This window comes from Scyliorhinus torazame, chromosome 3, assembly GCF_047496885.1.
Source record: "Scyliorhinus torazame isolate Kashiwa2021f chromosome 3, sScyTor2.1, whole genome shotgun sequence".
NCBI lineage: Eukaryota > Metazoa > Chordata > Chondrichthyes > Carcharhiniformes > Scyliorhinidae > Scyliorhinus > Scyliorhinus torazame.
Genome location: NC_092709.1, coordinates 331,493,431 through 331,513,414, shown reverse-complemented (window position 1 = coordinate 331,513,414; position 19,984 = coordinate 331,493,431). Strand labels below are relative to the sequence as shown.

Sequence of the window (19,984 nt, the reverse complement as noted above, 5' to 3'; positions counted from 1 at the left end):
TCCATCTGCCATCTCTCCGCCCAAGTCTCCAAACAATCTAAATCCTGCTGTAAAATCTGACAGTCCTCATCGCTATCCGCAATTCCACCAACCTTTGTGTCGTCTGGAAACTTACTAATCAGACCAGTTACATTTTCCTCCAAATCATTTATATATACTACAAACAGCAAAGGTCCCAGCACTGATCCCTGTGGAACACCACTGGTCACAGCCCTCCAATTAGAAAAGCATCCTTCCATTGCTACTCTCTGCCTTCTATGACCTAGCCAGTTCTGTATCCACCTTGCCAGCTCACCCCTGATCCCATGTGACTTCACCATGAGGGACCTTGTCAAAGGCCTGACTGAAGTCCATATAGACAACATCCACTGCCCTACCTGCATCAATCATCTTTGTGACCTCCTCAAAAAACTCTATCAAGTTAGTGAGACACGACCTCCCCTTCACAAAACCATGCTGCCTCTCACTAATACGGCCATTTGCTTCCAAATGGGAGTAGATCCTGTCTCGAAGAATTCTCTCCAGTAATTTCCCTACCACTGAAGTAAGGCTCACCGGCCTGTAGTTCCCTGGATTATCCTTGCTACCCTTCTTAAACAAAGGAACAACATTGGCTATTCTCCAGTCCTCCGGGACATCACCTGAAGACAGTGAGGATCCAAAGATTTCTGTCAAGGCCTCAGCAATTTCCTCTCCAGCCTCCTTCAGTATTCTGGGATAGATCCCATCAGACCCTGGGGACTTATCTACTTTAATATTTTTTAAGACACCCAACACCTCGTCATTTTGGATCTCAATGTGACCCAGGCTATCTACACACCCTTCTCCAGACTCAACATCTACCAATTCCTTCTCTTTGGTGAATACTGATGCAAAGTATTCATTTAGTAACTCGCCCATTTCCTCTGGCTCCACACACAGATTCCCTTGCTTATCCTTCAGTGGGCCAACCCTTTCCCTGGCTACCCTCTTGCTTTTTATGTACGTGTAAAAAGCCTTGGGATTTTCCTTAACCCTATTTGCCAATGACATTTCGTGACCCCTTCTAGCCCTCCTGACTCCTTGCTTAAGTTCCTTCCTACTTATATTCCACACAGGTTTAGTTTGTTCCCAGCCTTTTAGCCCTGCCAAATGCCTCCTTTTTCTTTTTGACGAGGCCTACAATATCTCTCGTTAGCCAAGGTTCCCGAAAATTGCCGTATTTATCCTTCTTCCTCACAGGAACATGCCGGTCCTGAATTCCTTTCAACTGACACTTGAAAGCCTCCCACATGTCAGATGTTGATTTGCCCTCAAACATCCGCCCCCAATCTATGTTCTTCAGTTCCCGCCTAATATTGTTCTAATTAGCCTTCCCCCAATTTAGCACATTCATCCTAGGACCACTCTTATCCTTTTCCACCAGCAGTTTAAAACTTACTGAATTGTGGTCACTGTTACCGAAATGCTCCCCTACTGAAACATCTACCACCTGGCCGGGCTCATTCCCCAATACCAGGTCCAGTACCGCCCCTTCCCTAGTTGGACTGTCTACATATTGTTTTAAGAAGCCCTCCTGGATGCTCCTTACAAACTCCGCCCCGTCTAAGCCCCTGGCACTAAGTGAGTCCCAGTCAATATTGGGAAAGTTGAAGTCTCCCATCACCACAACCCTGTTGTTTTTAACTCTTTTCCAAAATCTGTCTACCTATCTGCTCCTCTATCTCCCGCTGGCTGTTGGGAGGCCTGTAGTAAACCCCCAACATTGTGACTGCACCCTTCTTATTCCTGATCTCTACACATATAGCCTCACTGCCCTCTGAGGTGTCCTCCTGTAGTACAGCTGTGATATTCTCCCTAACCAGTAGTGCAACTCCGCCACCCCTTTTACATCCCCCTCTATCCCGCCTGAAACATCTAAATCCTGGAACGTTTAGCTGCCAATCCTGCCCTTCCCTCAACCAGGTCTCTGTAATGGCAACAACATCATAGTTCCAAGTACTAATCCAAGCTCCAAGTTCATCTGCCTTACCCGTAATACTTATTGCATTAAAACATATGCACTTAAGGCCACCAGACCCGCTGTGTTCAGCAACTTCTCCCTGTCTGCTCTGCCTCAGAGCCACACTGTTCCTATTCCCTAGTTCTCCCTCAATGCTCTCACCTTCTGTCCTATTGCTCCCGTGCCCACCCCCCTGCCATACTAGTTTAAACCCTCCCGTGTGACACTAGCAAACCTCGCAGCCAGGATATTTATCCCTCTCCAGTTTAGATGCAACCCGTCCTTCTTATATAGGTCACACCTGCCCCGGAAGAGCTCCCAGTGGTCCAGGTAACGGAAACAATCCCTCCCACACCAGCTGTTTAGCCACGTGTTTAGCTTGAAATGGCTCAAATTGAAGGAAAAAGCATACAAAGTGGCAAAGCTTAGTGGGAGACTAGAGGACTGGAAAATCTTTAGGGGGCAACATAAAGCTACTAAAAAAGCTAGAAAGAAGAGTAAGATAGATTATGAGAGTAAACTTGTTCAGAATATAAAAACAGACAGTAAAAGTTTCTACAAATACATAAAACAAAAAAGAGTGGCTAAGGTAAATATTGGTCCGTTAGAGGATGGGAAGGGAGATTTAATAATGGGAGATGAGGAAATGGCTGAGGAAATGAACAGGTTTTTTGGGTCGGTCTTCACAGTTTAAGACACAAAATAACATGCCAGTGACTGATAGAAATGAGGCTATAACAGGCGAGGACCATGAGAGGATTGTTATCACTAAAGAGGTAGTGATGGGCAAGCTAATGGGGCTAAAGATAGGCAAGTCTCCTGACCCTGATGGAATGCATCCCAGAGTGCTAAAAGAGATAGCTAGGGAAATTGCAAATGCACTAGTGATAATTTACCAAAATTCACTCGACTCTAGGGTGGACCCGGCAGATTGGAAATTAGCAAACGTGACACCACTGTTTAAAAAAGGAGGTAGGCAGAAAGCGGGTAATTATAGGCCAGTGAGCTTAACTTCGGTAGTAGGGAAGATGCTGGAATCTATCATCAAGGAAGAAATAGCGAGGCATCTGGATGGAAATTGTCCCATTGGGCAGACGCAGCATGGGTTCATAAAGGGCAGGTCGTGTCTAACTAATTTAGTGGAATTTTTTGAGGACATTACCAGTGCGGTAGATAACGGGGAGCCAATGGATGTGGTATATCTGGATTTCCAGAAAGCCTTTGACAAGGTGCCACACAAAAGGTTGCTGCATGGCATTAAGGGGAAAGTAGTAGCATGGATAGAGGATTGGTTAATTAATAGAAAGCAAAGAGTGGGGATTAATGGGTGTTTCTCTGGTTGGCAATCTGTAGCTAGTGGTGTCCCTCAGAGATCAGTGTTGGGCCCACAATTGTTCACAATTTACACAGATGATTTGGAGTTGGGGACCATGGGCAATATGTCCAAGTTTGCACACGACACTAAGATGAGTGGTAAAGCAGAAAGTGCAGAGGATACTGGAAGTCTGCAGAGGGATTTGGATAGGCTAAGTGAATGACCTAGGGTCTGGCAGATGGAATACAATGTTGACAAATGTGAGGTTATCCATTTTGGCAGGAATAACAGCAAAAGGGATTATTATTTAAATGATAAAATTTTAAAACATGCTGCTGTGCAGAGAGACCTGAGTGTGCTGGTGCATGAGTCGCAAAAGGTTGGTTTACAGGTGATTAAGAAGGCGAATGGAATATTGTCCTTCATTGCTAGAGGGATGGAGTTTAAGACTAGAGAGGTTGTGCTGCAATTGTATAAGGTGTTAGTGATGCCACACCTGGAGTAGTGTGTTCAGTTTTGGTCTCCTTACTTGAGAAAGGACGTACTGGCACTGGAGGGTGTGCAGAGGAGATTCACTAGGTTAATCCCAGAGCTGAAGGGGTTGGATTACGAGGAGAGGTTGAGTAGACTGGGACTATACTCGTTGGAATTTAGAAGGATGAGGGGGGATCTTATAGAAACATATAAAATTATGAAAGGAATAGATAGGATAGATGCGGGCAGGTCGTTTCCACTGGCGGGTGACAGCAGAACGAGGGGGCATAGCCTCAAAATAAGGGGAAGTAGATTTAGCACTGAGTTTAGGAGGCACTTCTTCACCCAAAGGGTTGTGAATCTATAGAATTCCTTGCCCATTGAAGCAGTAGAGGCTCCTCCATTAAATATTTTTAAGATAAAGATAGATAGTTTTTTGAAGAAAAAAAGGGATTAAGGTTATGGTGTTCGGGCCGGAAAGTGGAGCTGAGTCCACAAAAGATCAGCCATGATCTCATTGAATGGTGGAGCAGGCTCGAGGGGCCAGGTGGCCTACTCCTGCTCCTAGTTCTTATGTTCTTATTCGATCAGATGACAGAAGCTATCAAAAAGTTTCTGGGGAAACATTCGATTGCGATGGCTCTGATGACCCAAATGGATCAATCGGCAGAAAGCAGAATATGGAAGCTACAGCTAAGAACAGGTTCCAAGACTATAGGAGGAGATCGGGACCCCAAAATTTTCATAGAATTTACAGTGCAGAAGGAGGCCATTCAGCCCATCGAGTCTGCACCGGCTCTTGGAAAGAGCACTCTGCCCAAGGTCAACACCTCCACCCTATCCCCATAACCCAGTAACCCCGCCCAACACTAAGGGCAATTTTGGACACTAAGGGCAATTTATCATGGCCAATCCACCTAAGCTGCACATCTTTGGACTGTGGGAGGAAACCGGAGCACCCGGAGAAAACCCACGCACACACGGGGAGGACGTGCAGACTGCGCACAGACAGTGACCCAAGCCGGAATCGAACCTGGGATCCTGGAGCTGTGAAGCAATTGAGCTATCCACAATGCTACCGTGCTGCGTATGAAGACAAAAACCCAGTTAGAACCTACAATAGGAAGGTGAACCCCAGAAATGCACGGGGCATGATAAATCGATGTTTTTGATATTCTCAATAATATTATGTTTTCAATTGTCCAACACGTTATAATAGTGTTTGAAGCAACACATGACACGGAAGAGGCAGAAGAGGAAAAAGATAGTGACCAGAAAGAATGCATTGTCCTATTAACAAACAGTTTTATGACGGTAATGAAGGTGTTGGTTGCAGAATCCTTCAACTGTGCTGTATTGGACAGTGGCTGCACAGCAACCGTGTGTGGAATTGACTGGTTAAAATGTTACCTGGACTCTTCAAAAGCTGAAAATCGTAACAAGGTTAAGGAATTTGAAAGTTCCACAAGTTTCAGGTTTGGGGATGATAATACTCTGAAGTCGCTGAAAAGAGTGGTGATCCCTTGCAATATTGCCACAGTGAATCATTTCATTAGCACGGATGTTGTATCAAGTGAGATACCTTTGCTTCTGAGCAGACCGTCGATGAAGAAAGCACACATGAAACTGGATATGGAACAGGACTTACAATTTACAGTCAGGACACTATTGTATTCCATTACTGACAAATAATATTTCAAGAAGAGTTGTTAAGGATGTGCTAATGTCAGTTGAAAATGGGTCTTTAGCTGATAAAAAGCTTGTTGTATTAAAACTGCATAGGCAATTTGCGCATCCGTCTCCTCAGAGGTTGAAAAATTTATTAAAGGATACAGGGGTAAGAGATGAAGACTATACTAAACTGGTTAGAACAGGTTAATGATCGCTGTGAAGTTTGTCGTAAGTACAGACGGACACCAGCACGACCGATAGTAACCCTACCTTTGGCCAGGGATTTTAACAACATTGTGGCCATGGACCTGAAGATCTGGGATAAAGCCAATAATATATTTATTTAGCATTTTGTAGATTTAGCAACCCGATTTAGTCAACCAACGAGTGTACGAAGTAAAGTGGAGAGAGTAATTCTGGATCAAATAGTGGAAAAATGGATAGGGACAGGTATGGGCCCACCAGCAAAATTCCTTCCGGACAATGGGGGAGAATTTGCTAATGATGAGTTAAGGGATTTGTGTGAAAACGTGAATATCACAGTTATGAATACGGCTGCAGAAAGCCCATTTAGTAATGGTGTCTGTGAAAGAAACCATGCTGTAATCGATGACATGCTCTGGAAAATTTTGGCAGATAGACCGAACTGCAGGCTAAATTCAGCTTTAACATGGGTGGTATATGCAAAGAATTCATTGCAGATCGTTGGGGGCTATAGTCCCTATCAATTGGTGTTTGATAGAAATCCTAAAATTCGGTCCATTTTGGATGACCAGCCTCCAGCTTGGGAGGGGACTACAATTAGCTCTGCCTTTACTGAGCATTTAAATGCATTACATAACAGTAGAAAAGCCTTTTTGGAAGCAGAAGTCTCTGAAAGAATTCACAGAGCTTTAAGGCATAATGTACGACCATCAAATACCGTTTTTCAGCAAGGAGACATAGTATACTATAAAAGAGAGACAATTTTAATGAATGGAAGGGCCCAGGGAAGATCATAGGCATAGATGGCAAAACAATTATTTTGCAACATGGCAATCAAACTGTTAGGGTACATTCATCATGGATAATGGGTACAGACTACAAATTTTCAAATTTCGTAAGAGCAGACAGACATGACGAGAAACCAGGGTCATCTGGTACACAAGTGTTACAGAACTAAGGACCAGTTAAATGATATAGACAGGGTTTCTGTAGAGGAACACAACCCTTCTGATGAATTAGAACAGGCCTTTTTTCCCCAAAAGGACAACTGCCAAAAGTTGGTACAAAAGTGACATACTTGCCTGAAGGGTCTAGTCAATGGAAGGATGCAACTGTTATTAGTAGAGCAGGGAAGGCCACTGGAAAGTATAAACATTGGTTGAATGTACAGCATTCAGGCGAAGGAGTCAAGACCATGGATTGGGAACATGAAGTTCAAAAATGGAGGGCACAGAAACGCAGTGCCAGTTCAGATAGTACATCGGACGAGAACTATTGAAAGGACATCCCACAGCAGAAGGGAAAAAGCAAGCAGTAGCAGTACAGAACGAGATACCAGGCGGGAGAGGGGACGTAGTTTATCAAGGTCTCAGAACATGAGTAAGACTACGAATACTAACGGGAGTAGAAGCCCACATTCACGTGAGATTTTGGTGGCTTCCAATAAATTAGATGAAAAAGTTATCAAAGATGCCAAACAGCAAGAACTGCAGAGTTGGAGTGAATTTGGGTATACACGGAAGTACCGGATTGGGGACAAAGAGCTCTATCCCACAGATGGATCTGCACTGAAAAGCTTCTTCCGGATGGAACTTAAGGCCAGGCTTGTGGCAAGGGGATTTGAAGAAAATTTAGAAGATACTTCTACTTTCCTGCCTCAGGTGATCTTCTTGGCTCTATTAGCCACAAAGGCATGGGAATGCAAATCTATAGATATAAAAGCTGCCTTTTTGCAGGGGCAACAGCTCCAGAGAGACATTTTTCTCCGTCATCCTAAAGAGGCAACTAATACAGAAGGGGTACTCTGGAAGTTGAACAAATGTATATATGGATTAAATGATGCGTCTAGAGTCTGGTATTCTTCGGTCAGGTCAGTTTTGTTAAAGTTAGGCTGTTGCCAGTTGAAGGCAGATCCGGCAATGTTTAACTGGCACTATAAAGGAAATCTTTCTGGCATCTAGATGATGCCTGCTGATGATTTTTTGTGGGGTGGGACTAGTGATTTCGAAGTCAGGCTTCCGGTGCATTTAAATATATTGGACTGGAAATCGGACAGACGAAGTTAGGGGCAACTTTACATCAGCAATCTTATTTGGAAAGCATCAGCCCAATAGCAATTAGCCGTGGCTGGGTTTCAGAAAAAGACACAATGGTTTCAAAGATGGAAAAAGAGCAACTGCGGAGTTTAATTGGGCAACTGAATTGGTTAGGTAGACAGACTAGACCGGATGTGAGTTTTAATCTCTTAGAGTTGAGTAAAAAATCAATGATCCCAAAGTGGAAGACATAATAAGAGCAAATAAAGCATTGGTCAAACTAAAAACGCAGGAGTGTGTTTTGAGGGTCCCAGTTTTAGGTGACCTGAGGCACTTGAAACTCATAGTTTACAGTGATGTGTCCTATGCAAATTTATGTGACAGTACATAGAGTACATAGTACATGGAACATAGTGCCATTCGGCCCATCGAGTCTGCACCGACCCACTCAAGCCCCCACTTCCACCCTATCCCCGTAACCCAAGAACCCCTCCTAACCTTTTGGGGGGGGAGGGGGGGGTCACTAAGTGCAATTTATCATGGCCAATCCACCTAACATGCACGTCTTTGGACTGTGGGAGGAAACCGGAGCACCCAGAGGAAACCCACGCAGACGCGGGGAGAACGTGCAGACTCCGCACAGACAGTGACCCAGCAGGGAATCGAACCTGGGACCCTGGCGCTGTGAAGCCATAGTGCTATCCACTTGCGCTACCGTGTTGCCCCTATGGGGTTTCAAGCGCAGGAGGTTTTATAATTTTCCTTTTGGGGAACAATGGTAAATGCTGCCCTCTTGTCTGGGAAACAAAGAAAATAAGGAGAGTGGTCAAAAATACTTTGGCTGCTGAGACGTTAAGCCTTGCAGAGACGGTGGATACGGCCTTTTATATATCTCCGATATTTTTTTCATTTTTTATTTTTATTTTTTTTAAAAAGAGTACCCAATTCATTTTTTCCAATTAAGGGGCAATTTAGCGTGGCCAATCCACCTAACCTGCACATCTTTGGGTTGTGGGGGTGAAACCCACGCAAAGACGGGGAGAATGTGCAAACTCCACACTGACAGTGACCCAGAGCCGGGATTGAACCCGGGACCTCGGCGCCATGAGGGAACAGGGCTAATCCACTGCGCTACCGTGCTGCCTTATATCTCCAATATTGACAGAAATTTTGGGATTAGGGCAACATACCCATTGAATGTCACATCGACAATAACTCCCCGTGGGAAAATGTGCACTCTACAAAAAGTGTCAATGAAAAAAGGCCGAGGGTAGACATCACAAGTTTGAAGCACATGTTGGACAGAGGGGAAACAGCAAAAATTAAATGGGTCAACAGTAGCTATCAATTGTCAGACTATTTTATAAAAAGAGGGGCTAGCTCACAGAAACTTCTGGATATTGTTGATGAAGGGCGCCCGTTTCTGTGACTTTTTTTTCCTTCCAAAAATGAAAAAAAAAGGAGGGGGGGGAAATTGCGTGTGTTTGAGTTTCTTATAATTTTGTTTTCACCTAATTATTTTTTTTCTCCAAGGAAGGGGAGACTGTTAAGTAATGGGTTAAGAGACATTCCAATTAGTTGTCTCATTTATGTTAAGTATCCAATAATTGACACATATGTAAAGGGGCTTCAGGTGGCCTGTGTGTCAGGTGATGTGATGTTAGGGTTTTCTGCAGCGTCTGTTAAAGAAATAAAGATGTTGGTAAAAAGGAGCAGAACTTTTGACTCTTTATACAACAGCAGCTAAACATCTAACAAGAGACTCCAAAGACCTCCCTTTAACTTCTCAGGACACAGACAGGTACATGTAGATCACATCCTCTCTCTGAAGCAGGCACCAGTGCAGATACAAGCATATCACTGGGCATTAGATCATCAACACCAAAGATAGTTCACAGTGGAAAGGGCACGGCACACTCAGAAGAGGAGCTACCAGAGGCAGAGTGTGTCCAGGATGCCTGCAGTCGGAAGAGTCTTAGAAACCAGGACTATGCGGAGTCCAAGACAGATGACGAGCCTCTGGAGTCATCAGTCAGGCGGCAGATTCTGGATGTGCAGCAGCAAGATGTGATTTCTGGCAGATACCCCTAAGGGCCCATACACCACGGTCTCTGTCATGGAGGAGTCGATGAGGAACACGAGCACCGAATTCACTGCCCAGTGCACTGTTTCCTCCACTGAGACAGTGCCAACTCACATGGAAAGGCAGCTGCTAGAACAAACTCAGGTGCTATGGAGGTTACAAGCCCTCACAGGCAATTATCTCAAGAGGTCACTGCCAGTTTTTTTTATTCATTCGTGGGATGTTGGCATCACCTGCTGGGACAGCATTCACTGCTAATTGCCCTTGAACTGAGTGGTTTGTTAGGCCATTTCAGAGAGCATTTAAGAGTCAGCTACATTGCTGTGGATCTGGAGTTACATAGGCCAGACCAGGTAAAGGAGGCAGATTTCGTTCCCTAAAAAACGCGATAGGTTTTTATGACAATCAACAATGTTTTCATCGACTTAATTTCATATTTCCTTTTCATTGAATTTTTTTTTTTATAAATGTAATTCAAATTTCACATGGTGAAAACAGCCATGGTGGCATTTGAATCCGGGACCACAGAGCATTACCCTGGATCTCTGGAACAGTATCCAGCAATCATAACAACTATGTCATCGCCTCCCTGAGAGGTAGATTAGGCACCTGTTCACCCTGTTAGGTACGCGTCCATTAATAGTGAGCAGGGAGGTTCAAACTCTCACACTGACAGGCAAACTGAATGCCACCTCAGAGTATTCTCAGGAAGGCTCCAGAGGGTCGCAGCTCCTTCACCTCTCTGCCAGTGACTGTTGCATCTAATGAGGCCACGACGACTGAGGAGTGTCTAGCATGGCACTGGGGGCGCCCACCCAGGCGGAACCTGCTCAGGCCAAAGGTCAATAGGACTGAACAATGGCAGAATCAGAAGGCTGCCTTCAATGTCTCTGCCAGCGGTTAAGGGGGGGGGGGGGGGGGGAGGGGAGAGAGACAGACCAAGATGCATTCCTGTTCGTATTTCAAAATTCTTGATGGTGTGATCATCAACATCAGAAAATGTGATGCTTGTTTCTTAGAGTATTATATCAGCATTGATTTTGTTGCAAGTGCCAGAGTATACGTGATGGTTCTTAAGCTTTTTGCATAGACTGGAGTTGGAATTTGGGGCCTTGAGTTTGCGCATCACAATTGTTTTGTAGAGACAATTCATTGGACTAATTTGGAATCAATTCCATGGCAGCCTGTATGCTCACTATGCTATTATATACAAATGTATTTCAATGTCTCTATGAATGGGCAGCTCTCATTAGGTTATCATATGGAAATGTATTTAGATGTCTCTGACCCTTAAAACAATGAAATAGTGATTATCTTTAACGGGACAACTTCCAGTCAAGTTGAACTGTGTGAATGTATCTTTCTATGAAGTGTATAAATGCTGAAACCTTTCTGCTGATCTTTGGAGAAGCACTGGGATACACGAGAAACTTTACCCACCGGTGTAAAATAAATTACTTTTGAAGGCTGGAACAAGACTGAGCGTGCAGTGATTTCTGCAAATTCATTCCCACGAACAATGGTGGCGAATGTCCTGAGAGAAGCTGCACTGGACCTCAAACAGGTAGTTGGGAGTATTGCCTATACACGGTCTGCATAGTAGTGGCGTCTCCTGCAGTCCTTCCTACCCTTATATTCCTTGCTGGTCCTGCACAAACTGTGCTTGTGCCTCGTCTCCTGCAGGTTGCTCCCTGAGCTTGCCTGCAGTCACCCACCTGACCCATTCCTCCTCGAGGTCTCACCAGCTGAGCATTTAATGCTGGTGACAGAAATGCACAAGGCACTGCCGAAATCTTCAGACAGGATAGCAAGAAAAAGTATTTCAAAACAAAGTTATCCACAGATGGAACGCAGCGGAAATGACAGAGAAATATCTCTAATAGAATAAATTTCACAGAATAGGCTCTGTCTCTAGGTTAGAGTTTTTGTTGGGAAGCCCTTTTATCCTGCCCCGGGATGAGAAGTCGTGGAAATCATGTTGGCCGCCTACCCATGTTGCCCATACGACGACTGCAGGATCACACGGCCAAAATAAAATTACTTTCAATTGGTAAATTAACTGGGGAGGCAGTGGCGTAATGTACGGTCACTAAACTAGCAATCCAGAGAATTCTCTGGGGATATGGGTTCAAATCCCAGCTGGTGAAATTTAATTTCAATTAACAAAATAAATCTGTAATTTGGGGTGGCATGGTGGAACAGTGGTTAGCACTGCCGCCTCACAGCACCAGGGTCCCAAGTTCAATTCCGGCCTTGGTTGACGGTCTCTGTGGAGATTGCACTTTCTCCCCTCGTCTGCGTGGGTTTCCTCCGGGTGCTCCGGTTTCCACCCACACTCCCAAAGATGTGCAGGTTAGGTGGTTTGGCCGTGCTAAATGTCCCCATCGTGTCCAAAGAGGTGCAGGTTAGGGCGGGGGATTGGGCTTAGTTAGGGTGCTCTTTCAGAGGGTCGGTGCAGACTCGATGGGTCAAAAGGCATGCTTCTTCCCTTCTGCACTATCGAAATTCTAATCTACGGTCTTTAGTGTCGGCGGGCATGCTTCCGTGAACGCACACCCACCAACTGCATTATCGCTTGTGTGTGTGTGTGCGTGTGTGAGTGTGTATGTGTCCGATGGTCGGAATGCATGCCTAACATCTTTTCACACGAGGTCGGGTTGGCACACTCCCGCTTTAATTGCGTATAATTCTGGCTACTGTAATCGCTGGATAAACTTTGTTCAGTTATTGTGTAACAAACTCTGGCCATTAATACAAGTGCAATTTCAAACTTATGAAAGCTAAAATCCTGATGGTGGTACAGTAAAACTATGCAAGAATAAAAACAAATCGGCAATTATGATTGTAGGCTATGGAACCATGATTGCAGAATCAGATAATAAAATCTCAAAAGATCCTCTTATTCCTAGCCATTATCATAATTTAAACTGTAAAGCATTTTTCATCACAGCAAATTAAACACCGTCATTGTGAAAATATGTTCGCTAAAAGTTATGAGCCACATTACTATTTAAATTTGAATCGAAGATTCTACCTTGACTATTTGCTGTGCTTCTTCAGAAAGTTTCACCTCAGCATCTTCAACCTTATGGAAAGAAATAATTATGAATACAAAATACTGGAAAATAATAAAAATACTTCAATAACACTTCTTAAATTTTTATTCTCCCTCCCTAACCACCTTCGAGGTGGTGGTCAGCAGCCTTCTTGAATCACTGCAGTCCATGGGGTGATGTAGATAGAAGTCATAGGAGCAGAATTAGGCCATTCGGCCCATCGAGTCTGCACCGCCAATTAATCATGGCTAACAGGTTTCTCATCCCCATTCTCCTGCCTTCTCCCCAGAACCCCTGATCCCCTTATTAATCAAGAACCTAACTATCTCAGTCTTGGGCAGCACGGTAGCACAAGTGGATAGCATTGTGGCTTCACAGCGCCTGGGTCCCAGGTTCGATCTCCAGCTGGGTCACTGTCTGATCGGAGTCTGCACATTCTCCCCGTGTGCGCGTGGGTTTCCTCCGGGTGCTCCGGTTTCCTCCCACAGTCCAAAGACATGCAGGTTAGGTGGATTGGCCATGATAAATTGCCCTTAGTGACCAAAAAGGTGAGGAGGGTTTATGGAGTTATGGGGAAAGGGTGGAAGTGAGGGCTTAAGTGGGTCGGTGCAGACTCGATGGGCCAAATGGCCTCCTTCTGCGCGGTCTGTTCTATGTAAAGCCACTCAGAGATTTGGCCTCCACATCTTCTACGGCAATGAGTTCCACAGATTCACCACCCTCTGGCTGAAGAAATTTCTCCTCATAGTTTTAAAGGATCCCCATCAGTCTGAGGCTGTGGCATCAGGTTCCAGTTTCTCCTACTAGTGGAAACATCCACTCTATTTAGGCCTCTCAGTATCCTTTAAGTTTCATTAAGATCCCCCTCATCCTTCTAAACTCCAACGAGTATAGACCCAGAGTCCTCAACCGCTCCTCATATGTCAAGCTCTTCATTCCAGGAATCATTCTTGTGAACTTCCTCTGGACCCTTTCCAAGCCCAGAACATCCTTCCAAGGTATGGAGCCCAAAACTACTCTCAATAATACAAATGGGGTCTGACCAGAACTTTATACAGCGCCAGAAGTACATCCCTGCTCTTGTATTCTAGCCCACATGGCATGAATGGTAACATTGCATTTGCCAGGCAGCACGGTGGCACAGTGGGTTAGGACTGCGGCCTCACGGCGCTGAGGTCCCAGGTTCGATCCCGGTTCTGGGTTACTGACCGTGTGGGGTTCGCACATTCTCCCCGTGTTTGCGTGGGTTTCGGCCCCACAACCCAAAAATGTGCAGGTTAGGTGGATTGGCCATGCTAAACTGCCCCTTAATTGGAAAAAATGAATTGGGTATACTAAATAAAAAATAAAAAAGTTAAAAAACATTTCATTTGCCTTCCTAACTGCCGACTGAACCTGCACGTTAAGAGCACTAGGACTGCGAAGTCCCTTTGTGTTTCTGATTTCTGAAGCCTTTTCCCACTTAGAAAACAGTCTATGCCTCTATTCTTCCTACCCAAGTGCATAACCTCACACTTTTCCACATTGTATTCCATCTACCACTGCTTTCCCCTTCTCGCAGCCTGTCCTGCAGCCCCCCTGCTTCCTTGATACTACCTGTCCCTCTGCATATCTTTGTATCTTCTGCAAACTTAGCAACAGTGTCCTCAGTTCCTTTTCCACATTGTTAATGTACATTGTGGAAAGTTGTGATCCCAACCCCGACCCGCGAGGCATACCACTAAACACCGGCTGCCATCCTGAAAAGACCCCTTTATCCCCACTCTCTGCCTTCTGCCAGTCAGCCAATCTTCAATCCATGTCGATATCTTACCCTTAACACCATGAGCTCTTAACTTATTTAACAGCCTCCTATCAGCATCTTGTAGGAAAGCAGAAAGAAACTTAGAGTCAAGGAGGGCTACAAGGGGTCACAAAGTCACTGGCTAGCACGATTAAAGAAAATCCCAAGGATTTTTAAACATATATAAAAAGCAAGAGGATAGCCAGGGAGAGGGTTGGTCCACTCAAGGTCAGGGGAGGGAATCTATGGAGGAGCCAGAGGAAATTGGCGAGGTATTAAATGAGTACTTTGCGTCAGTATTCACCAAAGAGAAGGACTTGGTGGATGATGAGTCTGGGGAAGGGTATGTAGATAGTTTGGGTCATGTTGAGATCAAAAAGGAGGTAGTCTTGGGGATGTTTAAAAATATAAAGGTAGACAAGTTCCCAGGGCCCATGGGATACCGAGAATATTAAGTGGAGCAAGGGAGGAAATTGCTGGGACTTTGACAGAAATCTTCGTATCCTCACTGGCTACAGGGAAAGTCCCAGAGGATTGGAGAATAGCCAATGTTTTTCCTATGTTTAAGAAGGGTAGCAAGGACAATCTAGGAAATTAAGGCCGACGAGCCTTATGTCAGTGGTAGGGAAATTATTAGAGGATTGTTCGAGACATGATTTACTTCCACTTGGAAATAAGTGAACACATTAGCGAGAGGCAACATGGTTTTGTGATGGGGAGGTTGCATCTCACTACCTGATCGAGTTTTTTGAGGAAGTGACGAAGATGATTGATGAGGGTAGTGCAGTGGATGTTGTCTGCATGGACTTAGTAAGGCTTTGACAAGATACCTCATGGCAGACTGGTACCGAAGGTGAAGTTGCACGGCATCATAGGTGTTTGTAATATAAATGATTTGGAAGAAAATGTAACTGGTTGATTAGTAAGTGTGCGGACGACATAAAGGTGGTGAAATTGCGGATAGCGATGAGGACTGTCAGAGGATGCAGGTCGGTTGGAGACTTGGGCGGAGAGATGGCAGATGGAGTTTAATCCAGACAAATGTGAGGTAATGCATTTTGGAAGGTCTAATACAGATGGGAAATATACAGTAAATGGCAGAACCCTCAAGAGTATTGATAGGCAGAGAGGTCTGGGGGTACACGTACACAGGTCACTGAGTGGCAACGCAGGTGGAGAAGGTAGTCAAGAAGGCACACAGCATGCTTGCCTCCATCAGCCGGCATTGAGTTTAAAAATTGGCAAGTCATGTTGCAGCTTTATAGCACCTTAGTTAGGCGGCACTTGGAATATATTGTTCAATTCTGGTCACCACACTACCAAAAGGATGTGGAGGCTTTGGAGAGGGTACAGATTTACCAGCATGTTGCCTGGTATGGAGGGCATTAGCTATGAGGAGAGGTTGAAGAAACTTTGGTTTGTTCTCACTGGAACGACGGAGGTTGAAAGGTTGATAGAAGTCTACAAGATTATGATGGACATAGTGGATAGTCAGAAGCTTTTTTCCAGGGTGGAAGAGTCAATTACTAGGGGGCATAGGTTTAAGGTGCGAGCAGCAAGGTTTAAAGGAGATGCACAAGGCAATTGTGGTTTTTTTTTTTTTTTTTTTAAATACACAGAGGGTGGTGGGAGCCTGGAACTCGCTAGCTGGGGAGGTAGTGGAAGCAGATACGATAGTGACGTTTAAGGGGCATCTTGACAAATACATGAACAGGATGGGAATAGAGGGATATGGTCCCCGGAAGGGTAGCATGGTCAATGCAGGCTTGGCGGGCCTGTCATTTCCTTTGTTCTTTGTCAAAGGCCTTCTGGAAATCTAAATAGATCACATCCAACCTCCTTGTTACATCCTCAAAGAATTCTAATAGATCTGTCAGACATGACCTCCCCTTGATGAAGCCGTACTGATTCAGTCCTATCTTATCATGCACTTCCAGGTACTCCGTAATCTCATATTTAATAATGGACTCTAAAGTTTTACCAATCAAAGTCAGGCTAACCGGCCTATAATTTCCTGGCTTCTGCCTCCCTTCCCTTCTTAAATACGGGTGTGACATTAGGCATTTTCCAGTCCTCTGGGACTCTCCCTGCCTCCACTGATACCTGAAAGATTACCACCAATGCTTCCACAATCTCCTCAGCTATTTCTTTTAGAACCCTGGGGTGTAGTCCATCCGCTCCAGGTGATTGATCCACCTCAGACCTTTCAGTTTCACCAGAACCTTCTCCTTAGTGATGGCCACTACACTCACCGGTGCCTTGATTCTCCTGAAGTTCTGGTATAAGACTGATGCAAAGTAACTATTCAGTTCCTCTACCATTTCTTTATTTCCTATTACCAACCTCTCGAGTCTCATTTTCCAGTGGTTCAATGTCTATTCTTGCCTCACTCTTACCGTTTATTTTTAAATTCATTTACGGGATTTGGGCATCGCTGGTTAGGCCAGCATTTATTGCCCATCCCTAGTTGCCCTTCAGAAGGTGGCGAATTGCCTTTTCGAACCACTGCAGTCCTGGAGGTGTAGGTACACCCACTGTGCTGTTAGGGAGGGAGTTCCAGGATTTTGAGCCGGCGACAGTGAAGGATCAGTGACTGTGACAATAATAAAGATTATTATCGGTCATTAGGAAAATGCTAGAATCCTTTCAGAACGACAATCTTTATTATTGTCACAAGCAGGCTTACATTAACACTGTAATGAAGTTACTGTGAAAATCCCTCGTCGCCACACTATTGGCTGTTCAGGTACACTGAGGGACATTCAGAATGTCCAATTCACCTAACAGCACGTCTTTTGGGACTTGTAGGTGGAAACGGGGCACCCAGAGGAAACCCAAGCAGACACGGGAGTTCGTGCAGACTATGCACAAATCGGCACAACATCATGGGCTGAAGGGCTGTACTGTTCTATGTTCTATAGTGACCCAAGCCTGGAATTGAACCTGGGTGCCTGGCGCTGTGAAGCAACAATGCTAGCAAGATATTTAGAAAAGCAGAATACTATCTGGCAGAATGAACATAGTTTTGTGAAAGGGAAATTGAGTTTAACATTTATTAGTCTTTCAGGATGTAACAAGCAGGGTAGATAAAGGGGAACCGACAGACAGGTGTCCTGTATTTGAATATCTAAAAGGCATTTGATAAGGTGCCACAAAAAAGGTTACTGTACAAGGTAAGAGCTTATGGTGTAAGGGGGTCATATTAGCATAGGTAGAGGATTGGCTTTTGTGAGTGTTCTCAAATTTTTGTATCGCCTGCCTGATGGAAGACGTTGGAAGAGTGAGTAAGCCAGGTGGGAGGGGTTTTTGATTACGCTGTCTGCTTTCCCAAGGCAGTGGGAGGTGTAGATAGAGTCAAGTTGTGAGGAAATACAGAGGGCAGGATACTCCCCCGATCGGACGGAGAATCAACTCTGGCGCGGTTTTGACGCCAGTCAGCCATGCTCTGCCCCCTCCGAAATTGCGTCATCGTATCGCACACGCGCCATTGCCCAGCTCACCCGCGATGCTCCACCCCCGATTAGCCGAGTTCCCGACAGCGTGGGACATGTGTGGTCTCAGCCGTGCAGGAACCCGGCGTGGCTGCTGCCAAATGTGTCCAGCGACACCGCACTCGGCCGGGATCTGTTCCGCTGGCCCGGGGGGAGGGGGTGCTGGCCAGGGGTGTGTGCTGTGGGGTCACGGATGATGGGTCGAGTCCATGCATGGCCAACACCACGTTCTCGGTACAGGAGCTGGGAGCTTCACCCGGCGCCGGTGCTAGCCCCTCACCGGTCTCGGAATCAGTGAAGGGATCCCGCAGATTTTTTGGTCGTAAAAGACCACACATGCTCCGCTGGTATCAGCACTTAGCCGCTGAAACGGAGAGTCCAGCCCACAGTGTCTCCAAGAGAATTTTGATATGTTAAGTGAAGTGAGTGGGCAAAAATTTGACAAATGGAGTATAAATCTGGGAAAATGTGAAGTTGTGCACTTAGACAGAAAGAACAGAAAAGCAGCATATTATGTAAATGGAGAGATAGTACAGAATGCTGAAGTACTCAGAAATCTGGGTACATGAATCACAAAGGTCAGCATACAGGTGCAGCAAGGAATTAATAAGGTATTAGAAAGAATTTTAAACTGCTTTTGTCGCCACAATATTTATATAACTGGTTACAGTTAAATTTACTCAACAATAACAAGATTCATTAGTTTTAGATTGCTGTCACAAACATGCTGTGAATACATTTTAAAAGTTACTTACCATCCAGGAGACATAACGAGGCACAGTTGCTGTGAGAATCAGGTAGCTGCTATCTGTAGACACAGTGCCATCTGCAGTGCAAAAAAGGTACAACATATAAACACTTTGTCAAAATGCCCAACAATTTATATTTAAATTGCACCTTTAATACCATGAAATATTCGGTGGCATTTCATAGGATTATAATACAACAAAGTACGACACTGAGCTACAAAAGGAGATATTAGGTCAGTTGACCAAAAGCTTGGTTAAAGAGGTTGATAAGAAGTGTCTTAAAGACACCCTACATCCATCTTAATTTCCGTTTCATTCTCACTCATTTGCTATCTAGCTTCTCATTAAATGTATTTCCATCATTTGCTTCAAATACGTCCTGTAATACCACATTGAGAAATGGTAAATACTACTAAACATAAAATATGAGCTAGCAGCTGTTTGATCTTGCATATTGAGCAGAGTACTGTCCGTCCTCCAGCAGTTCCACATAAAATGCAAAAACATATTAACTTTAAAGAGCGCTACAACCAAGAATTCCTTCAACAAGTAGTTCAGCCTTTTTGATTTGATTTGTCACATGTATTAGTATACAGTGAAAAGTGTTATTTCTTGCATGCTATATAGACAACGCATACCATACATAGGGAAGGAAGAAGAGACTACAGAATATAATGTTACAGTCAGAGTAAAAGATAGAATTAGAGGATATGCTGGGCACAGCTTGCAAGAAGTTCCCTCCCCGCTTCCAGCGCCATTTTGGGCCGAGTGTTATGAGCCTGTTACAACAGAGAAGGTGATTTCATCACAAGCCATGTGCAACCTCAAGTTTGTCTTCCTGAACATTTTAAACTGCAAGTACATAATCAGCAATGTACAGAGAAGATTGTTCTCAGGCCTCTTGACAGTATAATATATATAATAATGCAAAGAAGAGGTCGCAGCAAAAGATGTTCTCCATTTCCATTAGGTATCAGAAGTTGGCTACAGATTTTATTTTGAAAGGAACAGTTGGACACAATACAGTAATACATTAATTTAGGAACAGGAGTAGGCTATTTAGTATCTTGAGTCGGCCCATCATTCAGTTACAGGGCAGCACGGTAGCACAGTGGTTAGCATTGTGGCTTCACAGTGCCAG

At 44.6% G+C, this 19,984-nt stretch overlaps 1 protein-coding gene across 1 annotated transcript in view; it reads right to left on the bottom strand.

The window, feature by feature from the left end:
* Positions 1-19,984, bottom strand: part of dnaaf9 (dynein axonemal assembly factor 9) — a 279,052-nt gene that overhangs the window by 153,615 nt on the left and 105,453 nt on the right. The window contains exons 18-19 of the mRNA XM_072497670.1: positions 18,850-18,920; positions 12,799-12,849 (exon numbers count right to left, since the gene is read on the bottom strand). Coding sequence (XP_072353771.1) covers positions 12,799-12,849; positions 18,850-18,920 — 122 coding nt within the window. The remainder of the gene's footprint in view (positions 1-12,798; positions 12,850-18,849; positions 18,921-19,984) is intronic.